At 39.7% G+C, this 15,550-nt stretch overlaps 1 protein-coding gene across 7 annotated transcripts in view; it reads right to left on the reverse strand.

Moving 5' to 3' along the window:
- nipbla (NIPBL cohesin loading factor a) overlaps positions 1-15,550 on the reverse strand; it is a 47,356-nt gene that overhangs the window by 25,768 nt on the left and 6,038 nt on the right. For 6 of the 7 annotated variants that reach the window (XM_023836543.2, XM_023836541.2, XM_023836540.2 and 3 more), the window contains exon 2: positions 311-458. In XM_023836543.2, the coding sequence (XP_023692311.2) occupies positions 311-374 (64 nt within the window). In that variant the 5' untranslated portion in view covers positions 375-458. Of the gene's footprint in view, positions 1-310; positions 459-1,303; positions 1,725-15,550 lie in introns of those variants that run through there. The other variant, XM_023836537.2, reaches the window with a different exon arrangement.

A 15,550-nucleotide genomic window follows, 5' to 3' on the forward strand; every position in this document is an offset into this window, starting at 1 on the left:
GTCCTTAATCATACTGGCTATACTGGAAACTTGGGCGTGCCTGTGTATAGTAAGGATCAAACTAAATTACTAGCAAACTACTAAACTGCTGACAAATCCAACAATGGCACTTTAGCTGATGCTCTAAATCACTATAGTTACACTATTAAAAAGCAACATTAAAAGGAAAAAAGAACCTGAATCAGACACAGTCTGCTGGAGTGCCAGTTAAACGATGAAGAAAAGAGGAAGAACTCAGGCATGCATGTCTGGCAGCAGCATAGCAGGGCACGTTCCCCATGCCGGGAACAGCGATGCAGGGGCTACTTACAGTCAGTGAGGCTAGCAATCCCAGCGAGAGTGGTGATCGGAACATGAGGCATATCCCCATTCATGCTGAAGGTGGGGGCGGGGATTGTGTCGATGCACAGGTTGCTCAGTGTCGCCACCGTCTGACCGAACTTCACATTTCCTTAACACTACGAGACAGAGAAGGGGGAGTCAGCCTGTGTTTACATTTTAATATTCTGCATATCACACAGAAAACACATAAATGCATCATGTACAGGCAAAAAAACATCTGTTCCCGAAGCAATGTCACTGTCATAATTAAATACACTTCTAACTGCTTCAGATGACCTCATGGGACATAAGACCTCAAGAGACAAAGATGATGGTCCCCAAGATCACGAATACCCAACACAACACAAGCAAATAGTCTACAGCAGGGGTGGGGAACCTGTTCCATGGTGGGCCGGCGTGGGTGCGAGTGTTTGGGATGATCCCTCAATCAACCAATATCAATGGCTGACAGAGGTCAACCCAAAAACCCGCACCCACAACAGCCGTCCAAGGAACAGGTTCCCCACCCTCGTCTACAGGTTCCCTAACTGGGTGGCACGTCCTGACGGTTGAACCAGTGTTAATTTTGTTGTCCAAAGCTATTGAAGAAAATTATTCAAGATTCTTCATTGATGGAAATGAGACAATAAAATACAAATTAATATGATGACAAAAACTTTCACAAAATGTGTTGACAATTTCATCAACAAATAAAAAATAAAGTTTAGGGCTGCCACTAACAACTATTTTTCTATAGACTAAACTATTTTATCGATTAAATTAATCTAAATCAATCCTTACAATTAATTTTCCTCCAGAAAATCAACTTGACCATTTAAGTTAATTTTATTTTGACAACAGCAAACTGTATGCCATTGAAAGGCTTTAGATAATGTATGCACTATTCAGCACTACATGAACATTATTTTCGCCCACAACTCGATAAGCAGATTAATAGTGTATAAATTTGGCATTTGCTCACGTTTAACAAAGTTAGTGGAGCACGCCACTTGCCACACAAGCGATGAAGGAAGGGACAGATTAGCAGCCACAACATCCTTTAAAAGGGGGAGATATTGTGGTTAAACAAGGTAAACAAGGTGGTGTAACAATACTTTTTGCAGATTCAAGTTTTAATTCTTATTTCAGTTCACAAATTATTTTCTTTTATTTACTGTCCATTCTCGTTTCAGTTTGTTTACAATAACAACACTGGTCCCAGCAAGTCCAACATGCACGAACGTACACATTGACATCTTCAATCAACGTAGAATAAGCCCAGATTTCAGCCTATACATTTTCACAAACACGTATTCAATGGAGATTCTAATGCAGCAGGCATAAAACTTTATGGCTTTAATACTTAAATTATTATATTTATTTAGCAGTTACAAAGACAAAAGGTATTAAAAAGCTCTCCTTACTAATGGCAATTTAATAAACATGAATAAAAAAAATGGTTTTGCCTTTTCTGGCGATCTAGAATAGCACCTGCCTGTTTTCTCTTACGGTGCTCATGCATAGCGCTCGTACCGGCGTGGTTTGCACATTGCACATCGTAAAACCATCTTTTTCTTTTGTGATGATTTGAACTACTCCTATAATTATATGATATTGAATTGAGATTAAAGGAAAACATTTGTTATAGTGGATTGAAGCGTTTTAGACATCATAAAGTAATTTTATTAAAATAAAAACAATGCGTCGATTTTAAATATTGATGTCAATGCACTTTCAGTGCTGACGTCATCGACTACATTGACTAATCGCGGCAGCCCTAAAAAAGTTAATATGAAGCAGTTTTAGAGTTACTGTAATGTTGGGGGGGGGGGGTGAAAATCATCTTATCCGCAAAAGAGAGAAACTTTGGGAACAGTGGGTGTGAGTACAGGGACTTCTGTCTGCTATGACGTCTTGCGCATATCCTTCGCAGTACGAGGAGCGTATACAAGAGCTAAAGATAAGACGTAAGATAAGACGTGACGATCTGGGAGTATTTTACGCTTTTAACAGAAACCAGTAGCACAGCGATTTGCAAGCTATGTAAAATAAAGTTTTGAGGTGGGAATAGCGTTTAACGGACAATCCCGTTTAACAAAGCGCACGCAACTGCGAGACAAAACAAAGCAATGGATGATTCGGGAGTCGTTAACTATTGGACTGTTTTGCGAACTCGCTGCAGCTTGTGATACAAGAGGGGCTGCCATCGCAACTGCTGCTGTACAAGATGTGGCAGCATGGAGGCATGGAGCAGGGGCACAGCTCATCACACTGTTTCTCCAGGCCAGCAGAACCTGTTACCAGTAACATCAGTACTGATTTGTTCCACCACAACAGAATACAGTAATGTTCACCCCCAGGCAAATAGTTTCACTGTAATGCATGTGATAAGAGCCAGAGTGAGTCAGAACTGTCCTGCTGATGGCTCTCAGACACGAGCTCTGAGGCGGCAGCTGAATATGTTCTGGTTTTTTGTGAAATTTCGGCTCCACGGTGAAAAGCTCAATGTTTACAGCAATGTCTGTAAGTGACGCTCCCTGTCTGCAGGTCACAGGAACTCAGCAGAGATGTCATTTGCAGTGAGCAAAAGTACCAATTAAAATTACTTTATATTTGTTAAGAGCATTTATTAAAGCCCAGAGATAATTGGCAATTGTAGTGCTGTTATGAGTACATACAAGTAACAATTTAACAATTTAGTAACAATTTAGCTGGACGTGAACAAACTAGTTGAAATCTCATTTAAGTCATAGACAGTTAATGGGGCAGAATCATGCGGGAAATTAAGCAGCTGTATTTCATTTCTGTCCAATTACATTTATGAAGCTCCCGCACATGGCCTGTTATTCTGAAGGATTATTGAGAAAACAGAGCCTTATTTTTTTAAATTATGTATTTCCATATTGATATCATCAGCCAGTCCTGAAATAATTATGTTGAATCATATGAATCATATAGTCAGTAACTGCATTTCCGCAGTTCTCCAGCCTAACTGACCCAAGGGAGGAGGCCCTTAGTCTCTCACTAATGTGTGCAGCCAACACTAATTAATCACACACTCACATGCATGGAAAACAAGTGGCCTCTTTCCTGATGGGCAGCAGTAAACACTTCTAATGCATTCATTTTATTAGTATGAGGAGTGACCACTGTTTACACAATGACTGACCCAGCTGAACCCAGATAAAGACAGATGAGGGTCGCAGTATGTGGGGAAAAAAATGCAAAAGGTAGACAGGAAGGAGCATCTGCAATGGCCTCAACTCCCACAGCCCAGAATCTGCAAAGCTACATATTAGGTTAACACAAAGCGTCTTTTCAGCAGGTCCAAGGACGTCTGCACCTGAACTTCACAAACACATATATGGGCAACCTTGAGCAGCACTGCACTCCACAGAGGCCATATGGTAAGCACATCATCATCCTGTGCAGTACAACTACATGCTTCAGTAGGCAATTATCAATGGACAGGCAAAAAAATATTTACATCCAGAAAAAGATGCAAACAACAAACATAAGGCGACTGAGACTGAACAAATTGTTTTCCCCCAAAGTGTATATCAGAAACAGTTACAGCTGACATCTACGTTAATTCACCTCCAGGAATTACTTAAGGGGCTGTTTACAACAAACACCAGCCACGCTAAAGCCACATCCAGCTCTTTCCAGACAATGGTTATTAATCGGTGAGCCTCTGACACTTGCTGATGAAAACAGTAGGCATAGCTACAGCTGGTATCCCAAACAATGAAAAAACAGTTTGTTGCACACATTAACCACATGAAAGCGGAAGCATTAATTTGTGGCAAAGGAAAGACTGCAGAGAGCACCGTCAAAGCTGTGTTAATAAGCAACATGATCATATTGGAGAGCCAAAGCAGTGTTGGCTGGAGAACAGAGCATGCTGGGATCAAAGACTTTGGTTCAAACCTTCAGAGACTCTTCCTCATCTTGAAACACCCAAAGTATGGCTATAAACGAGGAGGACTGTCACAGAATCTGAAATGAAGGCCAAGGAAATCCACAAGATTCTTCTTGAAATAAGGCTTATGGGAACAAAGATCAGCTCACCATGAAGGTGAAAGGGTTCCCTTCATGAAGGATTCACTTATTGCCACACTGTAGGAAACATCCTGTTTCAGAACTCATCTGTGTTGATCTCGGAACTTTGGCACCCTCCAGTGGTGGCTTTGAGACTCATGTACTGAACACAATCATTTGCATAAGTCAGAAAAAGGGCAAAGGTTACAAGGGCAAGCAACAGCCAACAAGATGAGAGAAGCAATCTGCCTTCGACAAATTAATGCATTAGCATCCAGGGAAATCTGGTCTACTTGTTTCCCAGATGTATGAGAAGACTGATAGCTGCAGTGTGATTATGCAGAACACACTGGCTGTAGACAGACATTTCTCAATGACCTCTTCATTAAGTGAGGCTGTAGAGAGACACTGCAAAGTTAAACAAAAAAATGCTGAATGTGCAAACTTGCTCAATGAGAACCTCAGAAGAGTGAAGCGCTATCCCAAACCACGCTGCGCATGTATCGAAGGCAGAAACCTGCCAGAATCTTCCTCACAACATGATTTATCATCTCAGCACTACACAGTAATGGGGTGACTGAACAGCCCCAACACTGCAGTCCAGGCTCAGGTCCCTCTACGTCGTCCTGGAGCACAAACTGCACACATATGCAATCGGCAAATGCACATATTGGAAATGAGCTAAACAGCTTGGAAACGTACATCGTTAGGCACTCACTCATACAACTGCACACCAGCTGAGAGAGAAACAAAGTGAACCATTCCGTGCAATGGGACAAAAAGGTTGTGCTGATGCAGAAACTCATATCCTACTTGGAAGAACATTAAATGTAAGTAGAAACCTCATTTTTTGAGGCAAGTTTATGAAGTTCTGTCAAAACCAAAATGCTAACACTACAAATTGACTGAAATTCAACCTGACTACACTAAGCCAAGAGACCGCTGGCCTACATTTCAATCAACTTCAGTTCTACTTCAGTAGAAAATTCAAACAAATCAAGAAGAGACAGATATCAAAGTGTACCTGTATTCTTTTAATCTCACTCTGGCATTAAGCATTCTTACAAGCCCAAGAAATGTGTAACACTTCTAATTACTTTACAATTAATTATAATGACAATCTACTGTTTCTATACATTTTCAGTCTTCTGCAAACTTCAGTAATGTTTAAAATGTCCATTTCTATTTTTCAACCTGCCATGCTGGCACCTTCTGGATTTAAAGAATAAGCCAAATATTGTAAGCTCAAGGCCAAAGACAGGCAGTTTAGGTGTCTCTATATTGCCCTTAATGTGTGTGAGTGTTCACCCTGTGAGGCAGTTCCACCCCATCCAGGGTGTCCCACCTTGTGTCTGGCAATTTCTAACACAGAGCCGAACTCAGCACAACCCTGTAAGGGAAAAGCAGTTATGGAGGATGGGCAGCAGCAGAGTTTAAAAATGAACATACAGCTTAATGCCTGACATACATAATAAGCAGTATATGAACTTTAGATTAAGTGACAGAAAATGTATATTAATTCCCTTTAACAAAACACCCACTTATTCTGACTAGGGTGCAAATTCAGAGCTTTTAACTAAGAATCAACAAAGCAGGATACCAGAGACAATAACGAAACAAGCAACAAAAAGACCAGCTCTCCAGAACAGCCAATCATCAAGCAGTCTAGCTCATCATAGCCAAGATTCACCACAGAGATCCACCACAGAGATCCAGACAGGTTTATAAAAACCAGAGTACAAACTAGGTGAAACATAATCCAAACTCTCCAAGTCAAAAGTGCCTGCCGGAGTATCCAATATAATGCTGACTGAAAACAGGCTCACCTAAGTATTACCCAATAGCTCTCTGTAAGGTCATCAGCATGGCACCCTACTTCAATTGCTGTAGTACATGAATCTTCCAGAAACATCATGGAAAGGTTGTGCCAAATGACAAAATATACCAGGTACTGTGTGAAACAAGTAACATTTCCTCCCGTACACAACACTTTCAACAAAGCCTGTCGAAAAAAACCTGATTTTAACCGTTTTAAGACAAGTCAATTGTGAACATGCATTAACAGAAAAGTGAGCACACTGTTGGGCGTCAACTTAATTAAAATGAAAAGCATGGGGTTGGGGGGGGGGGCAGGACACACCAAATTGAACTGATTTCCTAAAGCACAGGAGGACATAAAAAGCTGTTAAAAGGCTGTTAAAAACAGTTTAAATCAGATTACGCCATCTGATGCCATCCTATGAACATTTGCTATCCTTAGGAAATCCCCCCCCCCCCAGCCTACTTTTAGGATCGCTGCCCGATCTCCGCAGACAGGGAGTGTTTTGTTATACTAAGTGCCATCATGCTGAAGAGGTGTCAGTGGTAGACATCTCATTTAAGCCTCCATAAAACGGCCTAGTGTTTTTGGACATGACACGACTTCTGTGGGATGTGTGTTACACCTATACAACACAAACATCCTGGAATGGCTTTTTCTGTTTGGAATCCATCCATCCATCCATCAACATAGTTACCACCATGTGTCCTGAACAGAATCTTGAGTGCGAGTGTGTGAAAAATAATGACCAGAGATTCAAAATTCTAGGAGGCAGGCCGCTCTAAGGCAAATTCCTTGAGGAAAGGGGAAAAGGGGCATGTGGTTTGCTCCGGAGACGTGAGCATGGAGAGCTTTCTGCAGCACCTCATTAATTAATTAAAAAAGCACCACAGCACGTGTGCTTTGGCCACTGGAGTAACACATGGAGCCAAGGGAGTTCAAGGACCATGAGCAGCCTTAATGAGTCTTGACTGATGCAATTCTAATGACACTAAACTAACCCATTAATTCACATTCTATAATTTCAGCTGTGTTAAAAAGTATTTATTCAAATAATATGCTCAATGTGCATTTCATTTGGGAAACACAACAAATTACCTTCATGTTATCCAATCCTTATGTTATGTAATTCAGTTTGTTTTGTATACTGCCTTTCACAAGAGTTGCCAAGACACTTGAAGAGTGTGTGCCAATACCTAGTTTCTTTAATACTAAAATACACGACACAGAAAAAAGGAAAAATTTCACTTAATGATAAATTAGCAACCAATAAAATATCATTATAATATCAATATTTTATTACTACATCTACTTACATTCTCATCAGTAGTTATCACACAAATTTAGTGAAACGCAGGCAAGAGGCTTCAGTTAAGAAAGTCATTTAAGCAGTATTTCATGTCTGGAAGGCGCCTCAGTTCAGGAAGGAAACGCAGCAACCTAAAACGCATAAACTACCGTGGGACACATCTATCCTTCATAATAAATCAATACAATGTTGTAGGCAGAACAGGCAACAGGCTTCTGGACAAGTGCTAAAGAATTAAACCAGGCTAACCAATCTTACAGAAACATGCCACCGTAGAAAAAGATCCCCTGACATCTGTCCTGCCCCCCCCCCCACCCACCCCACCCCACCCCGCCTGATCTGTCAAAACTAGTGCAAAGCTAACGTTCTCATGCACGCCTTCCAAGGGAGCAGAAACTTCCTGCCTGCTGGTCCATAACATGCACTTATTCAGACAACCTCCAAACTACTGTTTGATCTGTGATCTAAGTGCAACTTGCAAAAAGTGTCAGTAGCATCAACAGTTCTGTCAAGGGTACCAGCTGAGCAATGGCATCTTGGAGTCTGGGTCCTCTTCTGTGGCATTAAGTAAAAAGCCAACCGCATGTAGAATGGGACTGCAGAATTACACAGCCTAACTCATAACCCATAGCCCGACACGTACTGCTAACCAACATGACAACACAGTATTCTCAAATCAGACGCCGATTTTTCCAAACAGACGGGAGAAGAAAGTGGCGCATTAATTTAGGAAATAATAGTTTATATCTACAGTGTGAACAGCTGTCACACATGAGAGAAATCCCCAACTGTTAGAGTTTCATATAAGCAAAGCAATATCCAAATATGCACAAGCATGCCGTTTTATCTTATTGAATGTAAGAGAACAAGGTTTCTCACAGAATCAACTCAGCCTTTACTATGCACTGCTGAGTACAGTATTAAAAATTGCCTGAGGTTAAAAAAAGGAGAGAGAAATCACAACAAACAAACGCTGCCCATGTTTAGGAGCATCCAGGCACTGCTTCAATGGCCACTCAGAACACAACTATAGCAGCTTCCAGTTTCACACTTTACGACCACTTAGTGTGAATCACTATTGCTTGGATTATGTAGAAATTAGCCAACTGATTATCTTATCTGAGCACAGAGCTGTAAACAATGGAATGGTATGTCAACTGCCAGTTTACCAGGAATGTCACTAAACTGTGCAAGTAACAACTATAAACACAGATGCTAATAAGCAGGACAGTGGAAAAGGAGGGGAGTTTAATAATTAGTAATTACCTAAAGTTAACACCATTTTTAACAACTTTTATACCCTACATCTGAATTCATATAAGCACAGAAAATGATGGAATTACACAGAGTTGGAAGAGCCTGCAAACTGCAGCCACATCCCCAGTGGGGCTGACAGACAATAGAGGTGACCCCAGCTGCTGTCCCTAATCAGACTTGCATGTCGCATGCACACAGCAAGGTAGCCGTGCCACACATGCAAGCAGAGGTACTAACACTGTGCTACACATGCACCAGGTCTAGAGAGCAGCACACACTCACACACAAAGGGTGAACTCTCCTGTACAGAGCCACTCGACATGTATACATTTCAGCCCATCCCCCTCCAAGAAGCAGAGAGATATAAGCTCCACCCCTCCCCTCCCCATTGGCAGACTGACATCTGGAAAACAGGGCAGCTCCACCCACCAACACAAAGGAGCAGATGCACAGTGCAGGCTATCAGACTCCCCCCCCCCCCCCCCCCCCCCATCACACAGTAACAGAACTATTATGCATAATCAGTACAATTCAAGCCTGGTCTAACAGTGCAACAGTCCAACTGGAAATACCTGCAATGAGGGAACAGGGTCATCCTGAGGTCAAGGAGCGAATGCAACAACAGAAATACAAGGAATATTAAGCGCTAAAGATTATTTATATGTCAGTTCTAACAATTTTAGTATTAGGTCACAACATTACTCCTCATCACAATGAGCCATTTTTATGTTATTCAAACACATTACGCATGCATGAAGGACAGCCGCCATGGGCCCCCAGGAGACCCTGAAAAGGCTGCACCTACATAGTTCTGTCTTCATCATTTTCAGTCATTAATCACAGATAACATCTGCGCTATAAAAAGCAAAGAATTCCACAGCTATACCAAAAATCAGGTTAAACACACTCCACACTCCAGAATGAACTGACTGCATAAAAACCAAATTACAAAGTACCTAAAGGTGACATTTCCTGGGATTAATATAAAATGAATAATTAATAATTCAACAGGTGATTGTTATTACTAAATAAAAGGGCTGATAATACAATGTTTAACAATATCCATTGTTAAAAATCCAAATTCAAAGATGGAAGGTTTGTCTTGATTCACTCCACCTGTCCCTCATTCAGTAATAAAGGTGTAAAGTGAGGTGTTATGTTCTCTCATCACAGTACAAGCCCACCCAGATGACCATCGTCATGTACTGAGAAAAAGGAAAACCCTGCCCCCAATAAACCTGTTACGCCATGTGCAATTCTCATGTCATGTGGAAGTGTTCACCACCCATGCTAGATCAATTCGGAGACAATGTAGCGCAGAGGTGTAAAGATCCATTGAAGCGTCGTGATGAATTGATTATTCAGGTGGCAATTCACCTGCATCGATATGTAACATCAGAATACATTTTTAGGGCCAAAACTGATAAAGACACTCCTACTTCCAGGCTGCACGCTCTTGCATTCATGTTCTGCAAGTACACATGAAAAGTATCAGGGCCAGCGCACAAATTTCCAGAACACAAGATGTCAGTCAAGATTTCATTAATATTTGTAAAGGAGGTGCTACATGATGATCTTTGTGTTATGAAACTTTTGGGAAGTTCACCCCTGTTTTATGGCACAGAAAGCTCACTCTAATGGGTAAGATAATCTTTGCGCCAAGAAGCATCTGGAAACCACCACTTTCGTTTCGCGAAAAAGTCGTTATTAACTATGGCTGCCGTGGTCAAAATTACGAGGTAGTTAACTTACTAGCCAAGTAAAAAAAGAATGTTAGTCGTGGAGACACAGGACATATGTTAACATATCAGTATCAAGCGATAAAAAAAAAAAAATCTGTTCAATGTGCTAATTTTGGCTGATATTACCAGCCAATATCAATTTAAGTTTAATATATCAAATTTTAGCAAAATAATGCAGATGACTGATTTTGACGATCAGACGTTTTCTGTAATGGAGGACTACATATTTCGCTCTCATTCAGTACTTAGAAAAGGTCTAAAAGTACTGGCCAGCGATATTTTTATAACTCGTTATTAAACCTGGCCTGCAGATCGATCTTTTGTTTTCCACAGGATAAACAATATAAGCGCCATTCCACAAATCTACGACAGCAAACTCAGCAAGTTTTACCACCAGCAACTCCTCCCCACCAATCAGGTAATGCTTCCTTTGTATGTTGTTTTTCGGTAAAATTTAGTTGGCCTTTTGACAATTTACACTGGCGTGTTCTCCCTGTTCATCTTTCTTTTTTATCATCATCATCATCATCAATATTCAGAGATTCTACTTTCTTTGTATTCCATTAAATTAATAGCATGTAATTAAAATCCCACGGTAATACTTCGGAGACATCTTTTCAGCAAAGTTAAAAAACAAATGTTTTGAATTTATCAAAAAAAATGATTAATTGAATGCATTAGATTGTTCCTTGCTGCCAATGATTTACATCCCTATGGTAGCATAATTCTCAGCTCAGACAGCCAATTCAAAATAAGTGTGCAAAAAGCCATGCACAGATTTACAGCTGCTTGTTACACTAAGAATGGGACGTAATTGGAATTAATCATAAATATAATTAGAACCCACCTGGGGCTCAGATCAGGTGCCTCTGGGGTCATCTAATGTGTCAGTGATATCAAAACATTACTCCACAATATTTTACACACAGTTCACATTAACTATAAAATTACCAAAAAGTTACATCAAGTATTAAAACACAGGTAACACAAAACTGTCATCAGCTATTGCAATCTATAACCTCCTAAACACTGTGGATTTTACTGAATATTGTGCAAAGCCCAAAAAGGAACCCTTTCTTTGGCTGCAAAAACATACTCCGCAAAACCCTGCTGTATTTACCTGGAGATTTATCTTGCTGTGTATTTACTGCAGAAACAAATCTGGCAGCTCAGGCACAAATCACGGCCACGGCTGTAAGTCCTAAACCTGGTGTGAAATGTTTTGTCAAAAGGTAAGTCTGTCACTTATTTACCCTATATCTCACAGGTATTAAATAGCGGTTACTCTTTAAAAGGAACTAATTTTCAACTGATGATTATTCAGCTCTATCACTAACAAAGTGACCCCAAATACAGGCCATGCCTGAGCAAGAAAACCCATTTCAGAATTAACTCAACAGGTTTCCAAGAAATATCATTAAGAGCAAGGTAAGTTCCCAGAAGCACTGCACTCCCTTGTTTCCAATAAAAAATAATATACCAATGAAAGGATTTTTTAATAAAAGATTTCTTATGTTTTTCCACCAAATCATGTTTTGGTGTATTAATGGGGGAAAATCTGAAATTCTTGCTTAACAGAGCAAAATTGTTTCCCTGTATGATGACCTTCATACCTGCATATGTAACAAATATTGTTAATGACAATTTTCTCTCAACTTCCAATTAGACTATGGCATTTAAAAAAAAAAAAAACACCCAACTGGCATTCAGGATATAAATTTATAGCAAAATATAAAAGTACCCCACAGAACACTAACAGTAAACTTAAAGTAATATATTCAGAAAGCATTTCTCTCTAAAACAAAAGGTCTCTTACCATAGTAACAGGTTCATAAGAATCATATTGCCTTCAACTTTCAAATAATAAAAGTATTATTTGCTGAACAAATGTAAAATGCTTCTCATTGCTACAAGTTTTTAAACAAGCTAAAAGGTGATGAAAAAAACTAGTCACTTTTTCTCCATTATTAGAATGAAAACCAGTTTATGAATTTGGATAATTCTTATCTTAAATTCCCTAATACACAAATTCCATTCCAGACTATTTATTATATTTTAAAAATGATTTAAAATGACACTGAAACACTACAGTCCCTGGTTACAATTAGAGATGGCATGATGTCTTTTCTGGTTACAGATATAAAAACTGTCGGTGTCCGATACAGATACCAAGCCGATATGTTTCCCCTTTATCAACTACTAAGCATTAAATGAGATATTGCATCAATACATTTCAATTACCATGGCAAAATATCTCCATTTAGGTGTTTAGGTGTTGCAAAGGTATTGTTTGAGTAAGCCAAGAATAGGAAAATACAATGGTCATGTTGCTCAAACAAAAGGTATGCCACTAAGCTACAAGCAGAAATCCATGGGCAACATAATTTACACAAGTCTGCTTCTTTGTTTTCTTTAGCAACAACTTTGACAAAAAACAACAGAAATGTTTCTTAAAGTGCAAACTGTGCACTGTTGCCAAATCAAACATAACTAACCATTTCTAGTCAAAAAGTACATATAAATTCCCAGTACAAAATATACATTGGAGCACAGATAATAGTTTTAAGTAGTAATTAACCAAACTTTAGAAAGAATGAAAGTCCAAAGACATCTAGTTTGTATAAATTTTACTGTGTTCAGACTTAAGAAAAATCAGCATTAGCCTGATATATATATATATATATATATATTGCACTCTGCAGTTTTGCTTTTTTCTTCAGTACACTATTACCCCTTCACATTCGCAAAGGTTTATTCCTGGCTTACGCGTCTACAAGTTTCTGCAAACTTTCGGCAAACTCCAGTCATTGCCATTTAATTGTTCACAGTCAATTCGCGATTAACCAAAACCATGAATGTTAAATGCACCTAATGAGAGCTCCTACACACACACATTGCTAAACAACTAGTCATCATGTGACCCTCACTTCTGTTTACGGTGTGTTGCGCTAAGGCTAGAAGAACTTTCACAATATTTCAGATCGTTTTCTTACTCCCTAAAATCTGATCCAACAATTTTGTCTGGTGTCACCCAGATACCGAAAATGGGTATCGGATCGGTCTCATCTCTAGTTACAATGATCTCAAAAATCACACTGCGCACGCACACACACACGTTCTTCAGAGCATGCATGTAAATGCAGTGTAATGTAAGGGCTTGCAATCCAGACTAATCTGTATTGCATTCCCACTTGAGGCAGACCTTGTTTCACAACATGTGATGGCAGAGATGGACCCCACTGTCCCCACAAATCTACCTGCATGAGGTTTGAACTTACATTCATCTTTGTTTGTATGTCTGAAAGTATGCAAGTTAAAAGTTCGCAAGTAGAGGAGTGTGTATATACTGTGTTAAAGTTAGAGCTTCTATGGACACATCTGGACTCCAGGCAAAGTGATATCTAGATAGATTAATCTGGAAAACACATGCTCTCTTGGGATGACAACCTAATTTAATTGGACTGTTTATTGTTGCCAAAACCTTATCTAAGCACAGTGAGGCCCAACTTAGGAATTTTATGCATCATTGAAATTGACTGGATTTAGAGTAATTTCTAGGGTTGGGTACCGAAAACCGGTGCCAATACGGCACCGGTACCTATATAACCGGTATGTACCGGACCGAAACAAAACGCGAATTTCGGTGCCACTTAGATGCCTGAACTGTCGATTGAAATATTTGTTCTCTGGCGCTATGATGACACAGTTGTAATAAGCATAAGATTCATCAACACACACGTGACATCATCAGGAAATGAGACCATCCGAGATGCGCGTGAATGCAGCAACTAACGTTACACTTGCTCTGACGGCAGCAGGTGGTCTACCGCTATCTTAGCTTGCTAAATTAAACAACTTTTTGGTCGAAAGTGTGGCTATATTTCACAAGAAAGGATTCCAACACCGCGGCGTGCAGCAAATGTTTTACAGCAATTGCGTGTAAAGGGGGAAACACGTCAAATCTAATGAAACATTTGAGGGTACACGGAATAAAGTTAAAAGCAGAGGGATGCACCGTGTTTGACAGCTTGCGGACAACAGCTGGCACGATCGGTGTGGATAACCCCCGCCCCAGTCATACCAACCGTAGCAAAAAGGAGTCCACCGATTATGACGACGACAGCAACCTTTCCGCAGGTTAGTAGTAGGCTAACGTAACGTTAAATTAACATGACATAGGTGGCTTATGTTTTGTTGTTTTTTGTATTTACATATATATTCATATATACTTTAAACTTTTAATATATTGTTCAATTTTAAGCATTCAATTTTTTGTTCAATAAAAATGTATTCTTGAGTCATCCACCATCATTTTGTGGCTTTTGTAAAGTATCGGTTCAGGCACCGGTACCGTTTTAAAAGTATCGATTTGGCACCGGTATCGAAAAAACCCCAAACGATACCCAACCCTAGTAATTTCACCACAAAGTTGTCAAAAAACAACAATGGCTCCATGTTAAATTTTTCTGATTGTTAGGGAATTTGCAGGATGAGAAGAAGTAATTCAGACAAATGTAATGATTACACAGAGTTACTCTAAAGCCTGAATCATCCCTGAAGTGAGCCAACGAGTGATTCAGCATGATCACTGTACTAGCTGGGTACAGGGACAGCTGGAATGTTAAGCCAATTTCTCATTTACATATATTACATATATTTCACTGCCATTTCCTTTTTGTATATCAGGCCACTGCACAACAAAACTAGCACCTAAGAGATTCACTCTCAGAACACTGAATTCAGTCCTGCAACATCATATAATAAGATCAGAATCTGAAGCTTTGCTTATTCAGCTTCAGATCAGTGATTTTCCATAAAACTATCATGGTTCAGATGTCAGAAAACCTAGCCCAGATAAACAATTCTTAAAGACCTATAATTGCCACTGGACCGGTTTCTAAGCATCAAAAAAGCTGGTTCAGGTCTTTGCATGTAGTTTTAAACTTGTTGTTTAAAAAATAAGTACACTCTCATTATTAAGGGGTAGCACTGTGGCCTTTAAACTTCAAGGTTGGGCTGGGGGTTCAAATTCCATCCCCGTTATGCATTTTAGGGGCATAA

The sequence above is a fragment of the Paramormyrops kingsleyae genome, chromosome 2, assembly GCF_048594095.1.
Source record: "Paramormyrops kingsleyae isolate MSU_618 chromosome 2, PKINGS_0.4, whole genome shotgun sequence".
Lineage (NCBI taxonomy): Eukaryota > Metazoa > Chordata > Actinopteri > Osteoglossiformes > Mormyridae > Paramormyrops > Paramormyrops kingsleyae.